Source organism: Apostichopus japonicus, chromosome 12 (genome assembly GCF_037975245.1).
Source record: "Apostichopus japonicus isolate 1M-3 chromosome 12, ASM3797524v1, whole genome shotgun sequence".
Taxonomy (NCBI): Eukaryota; Metazoa; Echinodermata; class Holothuroidea; order Aspidochirotida; family Stichopodidae; genus Apostichopus; species Apostichopus japonicus.
Window position 1 is genome coordinate 24,889,228 of NC_092572.1, and position 20,117 is coordinate 24,909,344.

Genomic DNA, 20,117 nt, shown 5'->3' on the forward strand with positions numbered 1-20,117 from the left:
TGTCCACTCCTAGCAGTTGACATAGTTCTTTAAAGAGGTTGGACTCGAAGTTCCTCCCTTGATCAGTATGAATTTGCTTCGGAACGCCAAAACGACTCACAAAGTCTGTCACCAGGGCGTCAGCAACCGTTTCCGCACTTTGGTCTTTCAACGGGAAAGCTTCCACCCACTTGGTGAAGTAGTCGGCAACCACCATGATGTATTTGTTGTTTCTGTCTGTCAGTGGTAACGGTCCCAAGATATCGATTGCTATTCTTTCAATTGGGATTCCAACCCGATAGGTCTGTAATTTTGCTTTCCCTTTCGTCGGGCCTTTTCTTGAACAACTTACCTTACACATCTTACACCATCGTTCTACCTTTCGTCTCCAGTTATTCCAGTAATATCTTTCCTGAACTCTATACATTGTCCTTCTTACTCCAAGGTGTCCGGAAGTTGGGTTGTCATGAAGTAACTGTATAACTTCTTCTTGTAGACTTCGGGGGACTATGAACTGCCACGTGATGCAATCCCCTGCGTGGTTCTCCTATCTTCTACATAGAAGACCTTGTCGAACTTCCAATCTGTCCCACTGAGCCCAATACGCTTTCAGTTCTTTCCCTTCAGCTGACACTTCTTCCCACGAAGGACGATCAACTTTGTTTTCTTTCCAAGTTAACATCTTTCGTAGTTCTAGATCTTTAAGTTGTTCAGCTTTCAGGTCTTGATTGGTCCATTTCTGTAACCAGGGCCGGGGTACTTGAAGAAACTGCAGCGACTTGTTTTGTTTCCTTGGTTTCCCCGTCCACGGTCCCGTTACTTCTGTCGCAGCCATAACGTTGATCTGTCTTTTCTTCCCGTTTCCACTTGTGGGTCTTGAACTCCATTGGTCCGTCTCGATCAATATCACCGGTTTCTGTTCTCGTACAATGTTGGCAATCATCCGAACATGGTCGTCGGGAGAGACCGTCTGCATTACCATGGAAGCGTCCAGCACATTTAACTGTATGTAGATGTGATTTAACATTTTCATAGACGTTGGGGATTAATCTAATAAACCTATTAAAAAAAATTAAGAAAAATTAGTAATCACTAACCTTACTAACACAGTTCCAATTTCAATTATATCCATAATCGCCAAGGTGATAGTTTAATTAGGTACCATTCCTTATTGGCTAAGGAATTTACTAAGCTTCTTCTCTCGGATCACACCAGTACCTTTACTCCCATATGAAACAACTGTTAGCGCTATTAACTCCGTTTTGCTTGTATAAGGTGAGCTTTATACAGTATTTCATAAATGATTGTTCAATACCATATAGTTTTCTTGAAATCGGGTTGCGAGTGCGCACATCTGAAAATTCAATTGTTATATGGAAGAAAACAAAACTGTAACAATTGGCTTATTTAGTTAAAAATAATTTATTTCTTTTTCCGAATTTTCTTGATCAAACTCGATCAAATTACATCCAAGATATCAAATGAATATAATATAAAATAATACAAACCAACAAATGACGTCTAGTCCTCATTTTTCTTTTAAATTTCAGAAGGCGAGCCTAAGAAATATTTCTCGGTGAGAGGTTAAGAGTAACAGTAAGAATTACTTTATTGATCCTTCAAATGAAACTAAAGTGCTTGAAAGGCAATGAAACATGAAAAGCAGAAAGCAGTTATTAAATGAAAAGAAAGACAACCTAACTTTTAAAATTAATATCATGTGTTTTAATAGCCCGAGGAATAAAAGATACAGAAGCCTGTACCATTGCGCGGGATTACTTGTCTAATGAGTTGGACATGGAGAGAGTGATTACTGTCGGTCCAAAGGGACTCCAGCTTGCTACATACAAAGCAGTGATTAACAGAGTCCACCTCCTCCTGCACGTCACCAATCACCCGTCCCGCCTTTATAATACATTTATTGTATCATTGCATGCCCAGAACATTGTAGTCAATAACGCCAAACCCCACACAAAACAGAGTTATAGAAAAATTGTAATAACTTGCCATCTACATTGAAAGAATAAAATTTCCTCAAGAAATACAATACAAAGTTTAATTTTTCAACTAAACGCTATTAATATGAACAGACCAATCCAGTTTGTGGTCGATATAAGCACCTAAATACTTGAAAATATCCACACGATCAACTCTACAGTTATTATTTATGACAGAGGCCAGTGAGGGTCTATGACGACGAAAGTATATCAACATCTCCTTCGTTTTATCTACATCAGTTCTAGCATTACTTAACAAAATTACCAACTTGAGAATTACCGTTGATAAAACTAACATGGTGCATTTCCCGTTCAATCTTAATTAATTTCATTCCAATGATTTTCATATTCGATATTAATCAAGCACAAAGAACAACATGTGAATCATTCAAACTGACTAATCATTGCATTAGATTAAACAAAAAAATATTATAAATATGTACGGTATGTAATTGTCACAGCTAGTCGGTGCAAAATGTTATCAATTTCAAGCAAAATATATCTGAAGAATATATTTTTCAAACATAACACTCGATGTTTGACACTGGTAAGAAAGTTCATCACTATATAAAAATGAGATAGTTTGTCGCTTGAAACTTGACGTACCAAATAGTAAGTTGTTAACAGAACTACTATGAAAGCTGGATTTTAAACAAAACAGCCTAAAGCATTCGGCAAACCACATGTGGAACCCAAACTGACATAAGTTTTAAAATCGAATTAGAAGTCAAATGAAAATCAAGAACAACTGTTTAAATTCAACATGAATACTGTAGGCATTTTAAATTATAACATATTGAACTAATCATTTCATATTTGGTAGGAGTAATGAAAAACGCAAATTAAATATGCAGGAAGTGTTCCATGTCAGCAACAAAACAATAAATAAATAATGAAACCAATATACTTTATTATTATATTATACTTTTTTATTACTTTCATGTATGTGGTTGCTTGAGAAAGTTAAGGATAATCTAAGAAACAGGGGAAATTAATTAATCTAATTATCAACAACTTAAAAGGATACTTTGGAAGTAATCATTCGCAGGATGCTATACTGTGGACGCACTTGTAATGTAAGTTTACAAACAGAACATTCGGGAAATCTGAAAAATACATGTCAGCGTCCATGCGCAGTTCTTTTGAACATAAATATCCTCTGATTGGAAGACTTAAGAATAGTAAGCCTTGTCTTATCACATCCCATCCTTCCCTCCAACCGAGTTGTCTTCTCTACATTCGTGACATTAATGTAGTTTCAGCTTTCAAGCACCTGTAGGTACGAAAATAGAGATAAGCAGAACAATAAGACACTCTGGCCAGGTATTATCAACGAGCGGTTCATTCTGCATATAAGTTCTGAATGAGCTATCGCCCACGGAACGGCTTACCTAAACGCATCCAACATGACACACACACACACACACACACACACACACATATATATATATATATATATATATATATATATATATATATATATATATATAGATATAGATATATATTTTTTCCCCTTGTTTTAAAATAAAAGTGTGATATTTTATTTTCATTAATGTAAGAATATGCTGTATTATGCAAATCCTCACTCTACCAGAAAACTGAAATTTGCACATTGAATTGTTGATGTGAAAGTTATTAAAGGAAGTGATATGACATCAAACAGCAATCATGCAAACCTTTGGACTAGCAGTTAACTGCATAAGCTTGTCCTGTTGCCCCACGAGAAATATACACGTCGGGATATCACGATGACGGCCCTTCCTCTCCAGGACAAAGTTACAAGATTTCTCCTCTGAGTTTGAAACGACTTTAAATGATACTTCCTGGAAATGAACGGAATTGTTGACACAATATTAAATCAAAGACAATTAAAAAATGTTACTAATTCGTATCATTCTGCCTACCATATTGACCGTTACTGTTAGCAACAGTGTCATATAGGTTTAACAATATTGTTCAAGAAAAAAGAAAGAAAAATAAACTAATGATAGTTGAGTTCTTACCTTGGGGTTTTCCCTTGGAGTGATGTATTTCCAATTCTTCGAAACAATACGATGGAGATAGATGTATAGATGATTCCGTCCTTCTTTTAAGAATAGGTATTGCTTATGCTGTTCTAAAAGACTGTCATCCTTCAGATGTAGTTGCTAGTTATCAAAAAGAGGATTTAAATATCAATAAGTAGGTTGTATTTAATTATAAATAACCAAATATCTAAGAATTTAGCGTTCTTGAGTTAAATGTGTGAACGAGATCGACTTAATACAATAATTTAAAGAAACAGGAAAAAGTAAAATAAAAATGTCACTCCCATGTAGGTTATGTAGTGATATCACTTATACCATTGTTGTGATATTCTCACAGTTAATTTCATGTTATAAACTTGCCAAAGCCTCGTCCTATTCAATTGTATGAGTTCAGCCTTCGTTAGTGTTTGAATAGTACTAATTGAACATATTGTGTTTTCCATACAATCCGTCAGCTATTCCATGTAACTAAGGTGAAGCTTCCTGTTACAGAGTATAACACACATCTCTCGGGTTGCCAAGTACCACATGACCTTCGAGAATGTAACATCTCGATAAAGTAACGTTTACCTGACTGTAGCCTGGAAGATCCGGATAATAGCCAACTTCTAAATTAACAATTCTGTCCCTGAGATTCATCGGTTTTCCAGCAGTATAAACCCGGATTCGCTTGCCTTCTACAATGTTATCATCAACTCTGTAAGTCACCCAGCAGAAACTACGCAAGAAGATAACACAATGATCTGCCTTGAGTTGGAACGCAGCGTTATGCAATTCTTCCCAATTCGGTTGGTATCCTGTATACGAATAATGACGGATCGATGACAGATTGTGTTTTATATGACATCATCAATTTCTCGTTATGAGAAAACTATGTTCTATAAATTTACAATGACATTACATGAAACTATTTACGAAGTAGAGTATCTTTCCTTTCCAAATCTACATTACTGATATGGATTTATTTAATTGGACCATCAATCTGACATGATAATCACGACGCTTCTAAAACTATAATATGACAGACAGGTGATTTGAATTAAGAAAGGCTTACAATTTAGTGACATTTTCTGAAAACCGATCAAAGTAGATCAAATGCCAGTCAAAAACTTATAGAAAAACACTTTTACCTTCCTTGTGATGACTGACGTAAACTTTTACAAGCTCTTGATTAACGTCTTGCTTTAACTTCAGGCAGTGTGGTAGAAAAAGTTGAACAGGACGTCTGAACTGAAGTTTGTTTGGGAGAAGTTCCACAGTCACAGAGGAATTATCCGTGAATGATTTCGAATGTGCCTCAAACCTGACATTAGATACAATGTTCATCTCGATGGAACACGGCTCTGTCAGAGCGTTGGGAGGGATTTCCAACTTCACATTTGTTCCGTGAATTCGCATATTTTGTCCATCTACGGACACCAACGACTGTGTACTCAGAGGAGAAGAGGTGACTGAAACAGAAAATATAGAATGATAAATTTTTATGAAATGAGAGTAGTTATTAGAGTTGAAAAAAATGTAAGATAATATATAATAGTGTAAAGGAAAGTAAATTTTGGTAACAAGTAATCAATGTTCTATGCATAATGTAACTATTGATACGTATATAGCATATCGATTAATAAAATTATTAATTCACAGTTCATTATAGATGGTAAAGATTATGCGCAATGAAAATGATCAATCATAGTCTTATGAATAATTTTCCTGAGAACAGAAAAGAATAAACGACGCCACATCAACAACCATCATGAGCACTTCCATTCTGCCCGTTCTACATTAACTTACTATTGAAAAAACAAGGTAAAAAGATAACTCAGGAAGGAATGAACTAATTTATCGACCAACGATTAATTAATCAATTTACCTGAGCCCCTTGATACCGGTGAATTACGGGCATATGCAGCTGCCTCGGATTCAATCATTGGATCAGATGCTGGAGGGTTGAAATAATGTTGTCTTAATTTAGTCATTCCCAAATCAGAAATCTACAATAGAACAATGAAAAAAAAAACATGAATGAACTATTTCACATTTACTGCAAGTTTTATGTTAAACAGAACAAAACACACATATGAATTAAACACAATGACATGTTTTGCATCAATAAGGCGGTTAATAGAAACAGAATGACCGTAGTATCAGTTATAGTTTCTGGAATTACTCGATCGCCTAAGGATGTCAGTAACAATATCATTAACGATACGAGTATATCAAAGTTACCTTTAAATTTGAAAGATGTTCTTGAGCATGTTCTGTCTCAAAGACGACGTCTCTGTCTTCATCTTCATCTACGAAACATGAGAAAATGATAAAAAACAGTAGTACAATATTAAAATGAAATGCTTTATAACTCGAAAAATTGAAAACATGGTAAGTGATGAGGAGCATGAATTAGATTGTAGTTCGTTCTGTCGATATTTGAATACAGACGTCTCACTAACAATGTACGTTCATTTGTCAAATATTATTGTTTCAGATTCATGAAATAATACGTGAATTATTTTGACTGTTGTTTGTTGAAAATTAAATTAAATAGTTCGTGCGATTATGACTGATGATACTCCTGTAATTTCTTACCTCCTGACGAGTGAGGCTTCTTGGGGTGAATTTCACTCGTTGTGTCATAGTACTAAAAATGAAAACAAAAATATTCATCAAAGTAATTATCACAGGCTTCTTCACTGACATCGTAATGACACAAAATAAACAGAAAATATGTTTATGATAGTATATAAAAGTTAGAAAGTCTAGCATTTTGATCCTTAATGAATCTTCTTCTGAGGCTAGCTGAAACGAAAGCAGACCAAAGAACAACGAATATAGCAGATTTAGACATGATAGTGAAGAGAACCGCTGACGGAAGTTTACAAGCGTCACGTGAATGAGCCGACGTAAACATCACTACAAAATAGCAAACTAACAGTCATGGGTGACAATATATGGTATCTTTTAACTGAAGTAAAAGCTGACATATACATGTTTCTATTTGAAAGTATAAAAACTTACTGTGGACTGGCCAAAATTACTAAAGGGTCAAAGATGTGAAATGTCAAACAAAACAATATGCACGTAACATTCGGAGGGATACACTATCCTTTATTATTTAATGTATTAAGAGAATCGGGCCTCCATAAAGAACCCTTTTCAGAATATTTACTAACATCTCTTCTAGCTAGTTTGCCAGCTGGACTAGCCAATCAATATTTCGAATAAATAAGTAAAATCCGAGGTTTTTAGGTTTTAATCAATAAGTCAAACCACCACAAAGCAATTACATCAATGTAGTTTTATAGATAGACTAGTCAAGTACAACAACAATACAAAAAAAATGAACAAAAGAAAATAGAGTATAACATTGAACTTTATGTATGTGGTAAATACGACCACGACTCTGTGTCTGGATGATAAATTAGTGTGACACCGAGTTAATTGCAGCCAATAAATATTTACGTTTTTAAGACAATTTCGATCTGCATTTGAGTAATTCTCTTTAGATTTGGTAACATTATAGAACAAAAGTAACATGGTGCATTAAAGGCAGGAGTCTAGCTTATTTGGAAAAGTATATTCATACAATACATATATTGTCTTTTTGACATACCTCGGATACCTCTGATTCCCCGGAGGAATCAGTTTCCGCATCGGATTCTGACTCATCTGAAGGCTCATATTGCTCTACCTTGCCTGAATGTTTTGATAGACAAAATAATGAATGCATTTGAAACTGTAAGAATAATTCATTTTTCAAGACTGATGTCCTAAAACACGCTGAATATTCTTGAAAAGTATACTATAACTCACTGCATTAGTACTCACAAATGTAATACAAATAGGAAACGTAAATAGATCTATAGGATGCGATTTGTTCAGGAAAGCAGTCAGCTTTCGTAGTGGGAAAGACAACAATGTAGCCTTGCCCAAATGTTTACGATTGTACAAATTTAACTTTAGTTTCGTGTTGTACACAAGATTTGAAAAGTAGAGGTATGTTTGTGTTGGTGGTGGTGTTGGTGGTGGTGAGGAGTGAGGGGGGGGGGGTTCGCGGTTTGAGATGACTAAGTCCATAGTCAGATTTAAGTACGGGCATGACAGGAAGTGTCATCAGCAGACCCATTATTTCATAAACTCTAGAAGGTCTTCAGGACGTCTAGTAAAACTAGGCCCAATATGTTTCATTCTGTTCTGTTTTCTCTCCTATATTTGTCTTCTCCGTTTCATCCCTGAAACTCTCAATTTGCTCACCCCTGTCCTTCCCTCACTACTTGTTCCCAAATGGTTACCTTTTTCGTACGACCTTTGACGTTGCACAAGCCCGCTTGCTGATGTAAAGGATGACACCTGCGGATTGGAATACCATAATAATAATAAAAACCATATCTGCGAAATTTGAGACAACATATATGTACTCCAACTGGTGATTTTATTTTAAAAAACAAATTTAAAATGCATTTTTTTTACAGAAAGGAAATAAAGTTAGCTCAATGACTAAAGTTTGCCATATAGTTTATTAGAAAAAGATGAGTTGTATCTTCGTAATATGAGGATAGTTCTAATAATAGGTCTAACTAACCCCAGAATCAGAAGAAGTTTCTGAACGACTGGATGATTTTCTGGATGAATCTTGATAAAAAACACTCGGTGCAGACTTCTGTGTTTTACGAGTTTCAACCGAACTTGCTAAATAATTGAGAAAATTGTAAAAATTATTGCAAATTTATTGAACATCCCCAACACATCTGTTTAGAGGGCGTACTTGATTTAACACGTGTTTATACCTCAGAAACATATCGATAACTTGATAGCTTAAATTCCTAGACATTTTTCTATTGTTTTGTTACTTTTGTACTTTATGTTTCAAAAGAATTACTTGTCCCTCCAAAGGAAATACATTATACGATTAGAAATTACATTTATTGGTCATTTTAGAAAGATTGTTAGCCATTTACATATCCATGAAAGATTAACTAGATATTGTCACTATTGAGCAGAGCCTAGTTTTTTAGAGGTTCAAATTGCAATCAACATTTCGGAATGTGTGACATTATACACTTTACTGGTACGTGATCGTAAAAAGAGTTACCAGGCAGAGCTGTGTTATGTTGGTATCGTGAATTTAAGCACGTAGGCCTATCTCTTTTTTTTTTCTATTCATGCACAATGCTTTAAAAATTGTTAAGTGAAATTAAAAACAACGAAAACATATATGAAACGTAATGGAAGAGAAACTTAGAATGACCATTACCTGAATGTGCACTCGTCTTTTTCTTGCTCTGTGAAGATGAATATAAACAGTGAAATGTCTCATACCATGAAAAGACAAAGTGACACATACTTTTTGTTTATCTTACATTTCTGCGAAATAGTACGATCTCACTTGTAGATCGAATTGCTCATGTTTCCCATTCTTTCAAGATGTTTTGCATTAAACGTATTTAAACTATTTACATCTTTAATGGATTTCCTGTTGCATATAGATCACTTTAGCATTTTGTACTCACTGATTTTATTTTGTGCATTTACCATATAACACTCACCTTGTCTGATACGTCACTAACACGTCGGGTGATTTGTAACTGGTTTTGAAAGAATTTGATGGTCTTCTTTTGAGATTTTACCTCCTTTTTTAGATCTATAAGGAGTTCTTTCTCCTGCAAAAATGCAATTATACATTGGTTCATTTATCATAAAGTCGAATAATACACCGGTGCTGTGGCATCGTGGATTAAGGAGGTGGCATTTCAAGCAATGAGGCTTATCAATCATGGGGTTCGGGGTTCAATCCCGGTCGGGTCATAGAAAGGTGGATTTTTCATCCAAGAGCAATCTACAGTTTTCTCATCTGAAATGACTTCTAAATTAAAAAATTCCGGATTTTAGTTAAAATGTTGAATTGGAAGACACTCGACAGTTCTAATTCATAATCCCCCAGCCGGCTTTTCCCACATTCGTGGTCACTTAAGCATCGTAAAATTCACTGCCTGGTTTTCTTATTCCACACTGAAATAGGAGTAAGTTAGCGACCAATAAAGAAGAGTGAGGTGGCATTTTCAAAAAGAGTTAGACAGTTTTAATGTCCACCAATTAAGCATCTCGCAATTACCAAGTTTGACAATAATCTCAGGCAGCTAAGTCTTAGATAATGCGGGTGATTTGTTGCTCGGGGAAAGTAAATTGGCTCCCAGCTTCTATGGAACCTTTCATATAAACTCAAACGGTAATGCCATGGAATGTGAATTTCCTAACTGACTGTACATAATTTTTGTCGACCAATTTGGTCATTTTTCATTTCGAGCTAGGAAACTAAAAACTGCTTTCATTTTGAGAGAAGTTATTTTATGTAATTTTAAGTGTTGGGAGGGTACTGTCTGTAATCACTTTGCTTCATATGCCTAACCTAATTGATTCTACGTATCTTTTTCCTTTCTTCCTCAATCGTTTGGATTCTTAGCTGTTGTTGGTTGAATTTTAATAGGAACGAATCGTCTGTTAATAGATCAAAACGATTTTAGGGTTGCATTTAAGCAGTAAATTTCAACCTTTACTTCACTGAATCAATTAGACCATTTCTCATCCAAACCTATATAAAGTTGTTATGTAGTTATTTGTCTCTATTCATTCGACCGAACACGAGTGAAGCTAAATTATGTTCAATAAACTAGAGAGCAATCAATTTATAGTACAGATGCAGACCATTTTTATCGGCTTTACATAAGACCAAAAGAAAAATTTGCGAAGATTAGAGCACATATTGTCAACTCACGCTAGCACATACAAACATACCCTATTATGACAACTCCTTTGGTAATAGCTCATTATCTTTCTATGACACAGCATTGTAATTTCATTAAGACTAGTATTGACATTCAATATTTCATGATACCTCATCGGCTCTTAGATGCTCACACATATGGACAAGTAATTGAAATCAAATGAGAGAGTAAAGTTAACTCTCGAATCGTGGGTGCTAACAAACTTTGTTACATTTTAATTGTATTATGACGTCGAACGGAGTATGATTGATTAAATATCAACACTAAAATATAAGAACATTTGCAATTTAACTAAGATTCCAATAGAATGTCCTCGTGCATTTCAAAGAGCGTTTTCATTCGCTCTTTTGTAGTCATCGCTGTATCTCCGAGTTTTGATGCTTCACTTAATGACCTTTCCACCGGGAGGGCACTGATGACGAATGCTTTACGTTCTCTTGTTTTAAGTGACGTAAGGAGCACTTTCTGAAATGTAACCAGTTTGATGATCCGATCATGAGGATTATAATAAGAACAGGGTAAAAACCCAAAAATGTTGTCATGATGTGGGAACTTGGTATTGCACAGCCGGCTGACGTTGGCAAACCTATTTCAAACTCTTTCTGCGAGAGTATATGATGCATCATTTGTAGGAAGTCAGCTCATTTTCGGAAGCATTCTCATGATAGATTTGGCTTGTTGTTGGAGACCAAACTCAATAATCTTTATAAAAAGAACTGATTCTACTCTCAATTGGAAATCAGTCTCTATGCAACAAAAAGTCACTTTGATTAGGTATGGAGGGAGGTTCAATACAATGAACCAAGTTTTGGATGTCGTTTTATAGTATTCACCTTTCCTGTAAGTAATTTTCTATTTGGTGAACTGTATTTATAGTAGTGATGCGTCCAACTTTATATGAACTTAAGCATGTGATCATGTCGTAGACATGAAATACTACTGCAACTTATTACGATCTGGTAAATTTAAGTAGATTGTTTGCCCTGGAAGATTCAATGTTTGCAATACCCCAACTTCGCCTGCCACAGTATAAATGCTTCCATGTTTATTAACAATATTTTTATTCTTTACATCGATAACTTAGTCATTGCATATTCATTTCGATGACGTTTAGTTTACACTTAACTTGATGAATTAGCTACTTACCATATCAAATAATGATACAACATTTCTTTTGTTGTCGGCAGCGATGAGTATGTCATCAGGTGTGATCCTGATTTTCCATGATTGTAGGAATGTCACCGCGTGTAGACAGCAACCGTCCACATTTGAATAGATTTGAAGTTGCGTTTTGTCCCACAGAACGAATACTAACTAAAGTACAGAATGAACTGTTATGCTGGTTGCCATAGTGACAACACTCAGAGAATTCTCGAATGTGAGCACCTTTCTGCCTCTTGTAATATCGAGTGACATAGCTTGACCGGATACAGCCAACGTGACGTACATCTTGTCCGTGACAACTACCATGTCCGATAGGGAGTCCTTGGCATCTACGTCTCTTATTAATATCTCTCCTTTTTTACGAAAATCGAGACCCAAAATAATGACATTGTTAGACGAAGCTGCAGACAAGAATATCTCGTCATCTCTAACAAAAACATTAGAAGGTTGTATTTGTAATCTGACAGACTGCTGTAAACTATTAGTATTCAAGTCATAACATTCAATTTGATTCTTGAATACGACCACAACTTCAGAATTAGTCTCAGACTTGGTAAGTGAAACCAAATAGCGACCAGTTTTTTGCCGATGAGGAGTTATCGATAGTCTATCGCCACGACCGGCCTCCCCTTTAACACTGGCATAGACGAATATCGACGTTTTCATTAAATCCTTATAGTATGCCGATATAACTACTGTCCCTGACGAAGATGGTTCGGTATTAATATCGTTGATCTGCCATTTGTCTCGGTCTGAATCATCCGATATGGATGTTAAACTGTTAACAACAAGATATTTAAAAACAAGAAATTTAAATAGCCTTATGCATCATTACTAACATTTCTATCGATTTTGGGGTTTGCATATTGTGACAAGAAAACCAAAATTTTAACGTTGCAGAAAGAATGTTGGTCTCTTTTGACGAACAGAATATATGTCTCTAAGCGTAACATGCGCTATAAATCAAGTTAATTTTCCATATGTTTGGTCTGTACTCATCATATGTGATATTTTACACCAAGGCTCTCTTAATGTAAAAGTTTTTCAAAGGATCCAGTCAAATAATCCCGCAACGCCATTAATATTCTTCCTAAATAAATAGAGAGCCTGGGTTGGTGAAAGCGATGGGACGAGTGTTGTTCAATAGCGTACTTCTTACATATCATGTTCAACAGTAGGGGAATATATTTTACTTGCCATTCAGCTACACCTTATTTGTTTGAGCTTAATGACAAATTATAAAACATGTTAAAACTTACCGTGTAGGAGTAAGACGTTCTTCTGCCATTTTATTGAAATAGTCTAGAGTGTGACTGACATTCAGTGGATGTTAACACTTGGATACACTAAATAATATCTTCTTTTTGGCCATCAGGGAATCTTTCAAAAAGAAGTACATAATAAAAATCGTAGTAATAATACAGACTTAGCGTTAATATCGATAACATAACTGATAAATATAACATTATAACATACCTGACTTATATACTTGTTAACACATTCATTGTGTCAAAAATAGAAATAAAAAACTGATTATCCACTAAAGAGCCATTTGTAGGAAAAGTAAGTAGGCCTAACGGTTTGATCCTAGCAGGATCTGAGTCAGTTACAGAAACTAAGAGGGACAAATACTCACACAGAACACAGATAGGTTAATTGAGCATTGTGAATCCAAAAGAGATTGATGACAGAGGATTAGTAGACAAACCAGGGAGAGGAGAAATAAACCAACAAGGGGAAGAGGAGAGGTAGGAACCAGAGGCAGCTTTTCGTTGCAATCTCTTCCCTTTTTGACCTTGAATGCCAATGAAGATGATCTGGACAGGGAGCGGACTCTCTGAATGGTTGCATGCACCCTTTTGGCACTATGGACTCTGGCAATAAGGTGTTTTTTCTAAACATTTGTATAGCATATGAATGAGGAATTGTTGGAGAAAATACGACGATATCGAAGCGCTTGACTGCTGGCAATTCCAGACTTGCAGTGGCGGGGATGGCAGCTAGAAGAATATATATATATATATATATATATATATATATATATGTATATATATATATATATATATATATACTAGTGTGTGTCTGTGGGCTTGTTGCATAAGTTAGTGGAGAAAAAAACCGTGTTCCTTGCAAACAGTTACATCGAGGAAGGTAAACTTCTAGTGTGAGTAATCAGAGGTGAAATTAATGGTGCTGTGGAAGGAATTGATGTGATTGATGAAGGTAAGCAGTACTTCGAGATGCATCGTCTGCAGCCACCACATTGTTGAAACCAATACAATAACCAGTCACAGCACCCCACCCACACACAAGACCAAGGGTCACATCACTTTGCACAACTTCTAATGTCATCTATCTGATCTCTTGTAGAGTTTGCGGCATCCAGTATCTTAGTGAAACCAAAACCGCCTTCAAGAAGCGGTTCTATGGTTACAGATCAACAGTCAATACCATGAAGATTGAGATCCCGGTTGGAGAACACTTTGACCTTCCAAACGGTACCATTAATGACATGTCCCTACCGAGTCCTAAGTAAGCCGTCCTGACCTCAGTAGTATGACTCAGTAGAGAGAGACTGTGGATGCATCGCATTCACACCATTCAACCTCATGGGTTCAACATTCAGGAAGGACATGACTTACCTTTCTTCTGCCCCCCCCCCTTTCTCAGTGTCCTATTGCTCCCCCTCTGCCAACTCTTCCACACCTTAATCCTCTTTCTGTGTCCCTCTACAATATTATCCCCTACCTTTTGGTTTCTTTCTCCTCTCCATGGTCTGTCTATTAATCCTCTTACATCAATCTCTTTGTGTTCACCCTGCTCATTAACCTATCTGTGTTCGTTCTGTGCTTGTATTTGTCCCTCGTAGTTTCCGTAACTTGTCATTTAGCTCTGAAGCAGATACTGCTAGGATCGAAACGTCAGGCTCACTTACTTTTACACAGGTATTGTGTATTAGTATGAGGCTTACATTAAATATACTGCTTATTGGTACTGTAGGCTCAAATTTTATATCAGAACTATTGCGATAATGAATGTGTGTGTTAAAGATCTAACATACCAATTGGACGAATGATCTGTCTGAAAAACACTTTTAATACTGCTATAATTTATATCATATTACCTAAGATAAGCAAACAAATTCGAAGTGAAAATTAAAAAGCACTCACGTGTGTTTCTTCGAATAAATTCATATGCTGCCCTTGTTGCAACAGTGTATACCATATACCTTGTAGCGGCAAATGTTTGCTACAGTATAACCAGTATACCAGTAACAGTATAAGCCGTATACCCTAATAACATTTTAAGTCGGTATGGTGCAAAGAGAAGACATTTCACACTTGTGTAAACTTATTTAAAGTTCAAAGTATCTTCACTTAAGATAAAATATTTAACAATGTCAATAGTGAATCGCTATGCAACCAAGGGATGATGAATATTCAATAACTAATAAGACATTGGTATTAACATTATGTACTTGTGCTAAAGTCCAAAAGTGTTTGACTGAGGATTGCCCATTACCTATTGTTTCCATATGTGGGGAACGTGGGTTAATTTATATAATGGTCGTACCGCATGTAAGGGTTAATACCTATTTTATTTCATACGTGTGGGGGAAGGGGGTGTGGGGGTTCTAACAGAAAGTGCTCGGTACGTGTCATAAATTGCAAACCATAGTTAACATCACAGCATAGTTATTGTTTAATTTGGGGAAAACATAGGAAACTGATCACCAAAGTCAAACACAGTGTTTCAGGTGACTCATAAATTGGTAAAGATTGTTGAAAAATTCGGGCAGCATCCGGACATTTACTTTTCGACTGTTATCTTCTTCAAACAGCATTGTTGAAAGGCCCACCAGACTCCCCCTGTTTAAATATATTAGCTAGTGCACTTCGTAAATACAAAATTCCATCTCCATTAGCATTATTGTCAGCAGCCTCAATTAGAAAAAGGTATATTCGGATATTATTACTTCCGAATGTAAAACACCCTAACAAACAGTGGCATACTAGCGGGGTGGGGCGGAAGTTCACCCGGGCACCTGTAAGGTATGGGACGCTATGCCACAGCCCAAAATATAAAGAGAAAAATATAAAATAAATAAAAATGAAAATTCCTAACCATTCTATAAGGTTCAAAGCTTTGCAAAAGATTTTGCATCATTTTGCATCCAAACCACCTAACTTTAACTAAAAATTCTCAAAGGGGAAGGGGAAACCCCTTCCCGTAGACCCCTTCCTCATAACGACATGCCCAGCAAGTGGTGACAAAGGAAGAATCCGTCCCGGGTCCTAACCATTACATGTGTGCCACTGGTTACAAATGCCACTTTCTATAAAATCATACTCATAACCGATATCAGCTTGTTTCATGCGGCTCATATATTAAGTTACGAAAGTTAGGAGGTTTCAAACTTCGGCCAAACACTTACTGCCTCCTCTACCGCTCCCTAAATTGGGACTATTTCGTACGCCTATGGTACCACATAGATATCTGAAATTCTTGTCCCCTGCCTCTACTTTTTGAGCACTTAAGTGTGTCATCATTTTTGACAACATGTTTCAACTTTTGCAAAAGATATCTCCTGGATGTTATGGATCTACAATTGTGTCCCAGAACTTACAAATTTTACATCCCATTTAACTCAAATACTCATACAATAGACTTAACATGAGTAATTATTTTTAACACATGGATGAGCGTGACATGAGTTTCTGCCATATTTAATAGTGGAAACCAGATTAGGTAAGATTTGGTTCAGGAGTCACAGCCTTGTATTCTTTCCTAAAGTCGATCTTTACAATACAAAAAAATGGCACGGGGAAGACACTATACAAAAGCAGAATAACTTACAATTGGCATCATAAATTCGAAAGAATGTAAATTCCAAAAAAAAAATATTTCCGTGCTCTGACTTTATTTCTTTGAATGTCTTACGTTCGAGTTAACGAGAGAAAGTAATGGAATTAAAATAGTAATGCTTTAACAATTTTCTCTTATTATTTCATTAAACAAGAAATGCGATTGTCAATAATATTCCGTCATTTAGACAAGTAGCCATCATGTGTTAATAACTGACGTGAAATTACGAAGTATAACGACCAATGATGTACGGTACAATGGAACTGCATCATTTTGAGTATAGTTTTACATGTTTGACGAAAGCTAGTTTTCTGTTACCTTACGTTGGAAAGTGATTCAAAGAAAAGGTGACAAGTTAATGTCTTTCCTAGGCAAGAACACACTTAGAAATACTAAAGAAATGTTCCCTGACGATAACTGTGAGCAGGAACGCCCAAAAAGTTAGCTCAGAATCACCCTATAGGTACAGCAATATGTTTTTTTCTTTTAATGAAAGGTTAATTTGTTTTAGCACATAATACTCTTATAAGAACGTCGTGTGTATCTTGAAAGTGCATGGATTAATATTCATCCCTTATTTTGTATATTATTTGTTCAAATAGAGCCTTGCAGCCCTTTCTGATTAAATTTCTTTATTATTTTTACACAAATGTAAATATTCATTTCAGTAATATCTCAAAGAGAACGATGGCAGCAAGTTAGCATAGATCATGTTATTAGAAATTGGCTACATCAGTTCAACAAGAAATAGTTTTATCACCTTTTGACTTTCTTCTAGCTGCCTTTGCGCTATTTGGGTTGTAAACGTTTATATCGCCATCCATTCTGCCGATTGTGAGTAACATAGACTCTAGATTTATTCTTATTCTGTGCGAATTATCTACATAGAAAGAGTACAATAGCCGATTGTTTCCCAGTGAGTGTACCAGGATGTGTTCTTTACCCCACAAAATAAATAGTTGATCTAGTTGCTTACTAACAGTTATACTCATCGGTGCCAACTCTGGCCTAGTCAAATTGTTATATTTACATCGCAGGAATCCATGATCGTTATACTGAAGGGCTTTATTTTCCAAAGTGGTGCACACAAAAATTTTATTAGGATCAACGATGGCTGTTATTTCGAAGGGCCAGTCACCATCCATGCCCTCCAAAAATATTGTCTTTATGTTCTTTAACTTTAAGTCAAAAACGTCTACCTTCCTGGACTGAAAAAATGCAATCAAAATATGTTCTTCCCTTGACGCCATACAAGTGACCTCTCCATTGAGTGCTGCAGCGTCAAGTGGCATTTTCATTTCGTATTTATACAGTTGTAATGTACGATCCGAGCAAGTAGCTATCAATTGAGCTTTTTCCAAAAAGCAGAGGAATCTTGGCCACATTATTCGGTCAGTCGGTTCGTATATTTCTTTGCTTGCTAATGGTTCCAATCCTGAAAACAGATCAATAAATGTTACATTCAACCTGTCGTTGTATCCACACACGGCTATTTTATCGGACGCGTCCAGCATGAAATGAGACGTACGCCATCCATGAATTTCTGGTCGATATCTCCCAACCTTTATCCTGCATGGAGAAAATGTCTAGACTGATTAAACTATTGGTTTGTGATTCAGTACTCATGTTTGGTTACTCCATTTCCTTACCAGTCACACACATGTAACAACGTTTAGAGTCACTTAAACACAACAAAGTATGTACTGACACGAGAACCCCAGTGTTGAAAAACAAATTGTTGAACGGTATACAACGTTGGTTTATTGCTTTGTATGTATCAAATTGACACAAATGCAAAGTTGGTTTGTTCACGGATACATGATTTGCTATATCACCTTATGTAACATTATAAGGTCTTAATAATTCATACATTGTACTTATAGGTTAGATATGATTTCACAGTCTTGCTCCCGTTCGAACTTTGAACATTCTTTACGTTGACCGATATTGAGCATCGACTAGTGTAAGACAAATAATACAAATTTTCGCCCGTGCTACCCGGAAAAAGTACTTACTTATTCACTGGCTTAAGTTTCTTTGTAGTCATTATGCTTGGAAGTGTTTCACAACTCCAGATCTGAAATGAATATTATCAAAGAATATGAAACCAGAGAATTAACATTTTCGGTTGAAGAACTGGTATTTCTTTATCCAAGGAAAGTCAACATTGACCTTTTTATAACGTAGTACTGAACACAATTAGGTTTATATTGAATCTTTAAAACTCGGCCTCATTCCTGATTTCAAATTTCATAATTCATAGATCGCCGTTTTTCACATGGTTAACACTTTTTCCTTATCTTCTTTGATAAATTATGTAACATGGTACTTCTATGAAACATGCATACTTTGTTTAAAATATTAAGCTTAAAATGTGCGATGCCAACTCTTTAATGACGAGTTATCTAAATGACTTCAATCGTCATTGAATTATAAAAAGTTCTAATTAAATTTATTCAAATACCTTAAAAATATTTCATATTAAAACTCTGCACAAAGTTTCAAGCTTTATTTATATACACATGGCAATGAGTCATCTTTCTTGCATCATCCAAAACATTGATTGCACATGTAGTGAAAAGACCAAAGCAACATGATGTATGCAGCGTTGATAGAATGTCTTATTTCTTCGCTCTACTGTACTCATGCCACACTGTCGCTAGAACATCGTACATTTATACTGTAAATGTAGTTGATAATTTAATGTTGTGGGATTAATGCACTAGCTTCACTTTGCTTAACGCTTAGTCTAACGAATTTCGTCATCAGATTTCAATCTAATTATAGTGTTATTGGAAAATTTACAAGTTCCACGGATCTATAGTGCACATGTTTTATTATGTAATGTTACAACTTATTTATGTAAATACGTTAACCTAATAGTTATATTATACTTAACCTTGAAGTACTAAACTACAATATTTCTTAAATGAACATGCGGAAGAACTCACTACATTAATGTAATCGATGAATATTACCATCGGCTAACTTCACTGGTACAAAGAAGGTATCAATAATTTAAAGTAACAATACGTATCTAGAAATCACTCACATGTACAGTGCTTACCTTACGAAGTCTGCTCACTGTCATACGTCTATAGAATAATGGAGTCTTCATTACTTATGGTTGATGAAATATATATGCCAAAGTTCGATCTGATAAATGCATCTTAATATTGGGTTATCCTAGTTCATATTGGGAATGTTAACAAGGTTCAATGTTTACTCGTAACTATAATTAAGTCACATATTTATACGTTGTATCTGTATTAATAGCGAACGCTGTAAATGGAATTGCAAATGCACATTGT

General features: G+C 35.6%; 4 protein-coding genes across 6 annotated transcripts in view; 1 reads left to right on the forward strand and 3 right to left on the reverse strand.

Moving 5' to 3' along the window:
* LOC139977604 (uncharacterized) overlaps positions 1–20,117 on the forward strand; it is a 40,237-nt gene that overhangs the window by 4,281 nt on the left and 15,839 nt on the right. The gene's annotated exons all lie outside the window — the stretch shown is intronic.
* On the reverse strand, positions 1,571–10,819 carry LOC139977987 (uncharacterized). The gene is made up of 14 exons (XM_071987879.1): positions 10,787–10,819; positions 9,541–9,654; positions 9,249–9,276; positions 8,577–8,683; positions 8,287–8,344; positions 7,608–7,690; positions 6,584–6,635; positions 6,227–6,294; positions 5,871–5,991; positions 5,134–5,454; positions 4,574–4,800; positions 3,980–4,123; positions 3,653–3,799; positions 1,571–3,249 (listed from the first exon to the last, which is right to left on the reverse strand). Exons 1-14 carry the CDS (start codon positions 10,817–10,819, stop codon positions 3,235–3,237), a joined length of 1,518 nt encoding a protein of 505 aa, XP_071843980.1. The 3' UTR covers positions 1,571–3,234.
* LOC139977607 (uncharacterized) lies at positions 11,928–15,264 on the reverse strand. Its single transcript, XM_071987023.1, has 3 exons — positions 15,111–15,264; positions 13,200–13,320; positions 11,928–12,718 (listed from the first exon to the last, which is right to left on the reverse strand). Exons 2-3 carry the CDS (start codon positions 13,226–13,228, stop codon positions 12,091–12,093), a joined length of 657 nt encoding a protein of 218 aa, XP_071843124.1. The 5' UTR covers positions 13,229–13,320; positions 15,111–15,264; the 3' UTR covers positions 11,928–12,090.
* LOC139977606 (uncharacterized) lies at positions 16,228–20,060 on the reverse strand. 3 transcript variants are annotated; one of them, XM_071987018.1, is made up of 3 exons: positions 19,859–20,060; positions 18,822–18,883; positions 16,228–18,375 (listed from the first exon to the last, which is right to left on the reverse strand). In XM_071987018.1, exons 1-3 carry the CDS (start codon positions 19,922–19,924, stop codon positions 17,544–17,546), a joined length of 960 nt encoding a protein of 319 aa, XP_071843119.1. In that variant the 5' UTR covers positions 19,925–20,060; the 3' UTR covers positions 16,228–17,543. The 3 variants fall into 3 exon arrangements, with proteins under 3 accessions (XP_071843119.1, XP_071843123.1, XP_071843122.1); XM_071987022.1 differs by lacking the exon at positions 19,859–20,060 and adding an exon at positions 19,758–19,839; XM_071987021.1 differs by having other exon boundaries at positions 16,229–18,375; positions 19,874–20,057.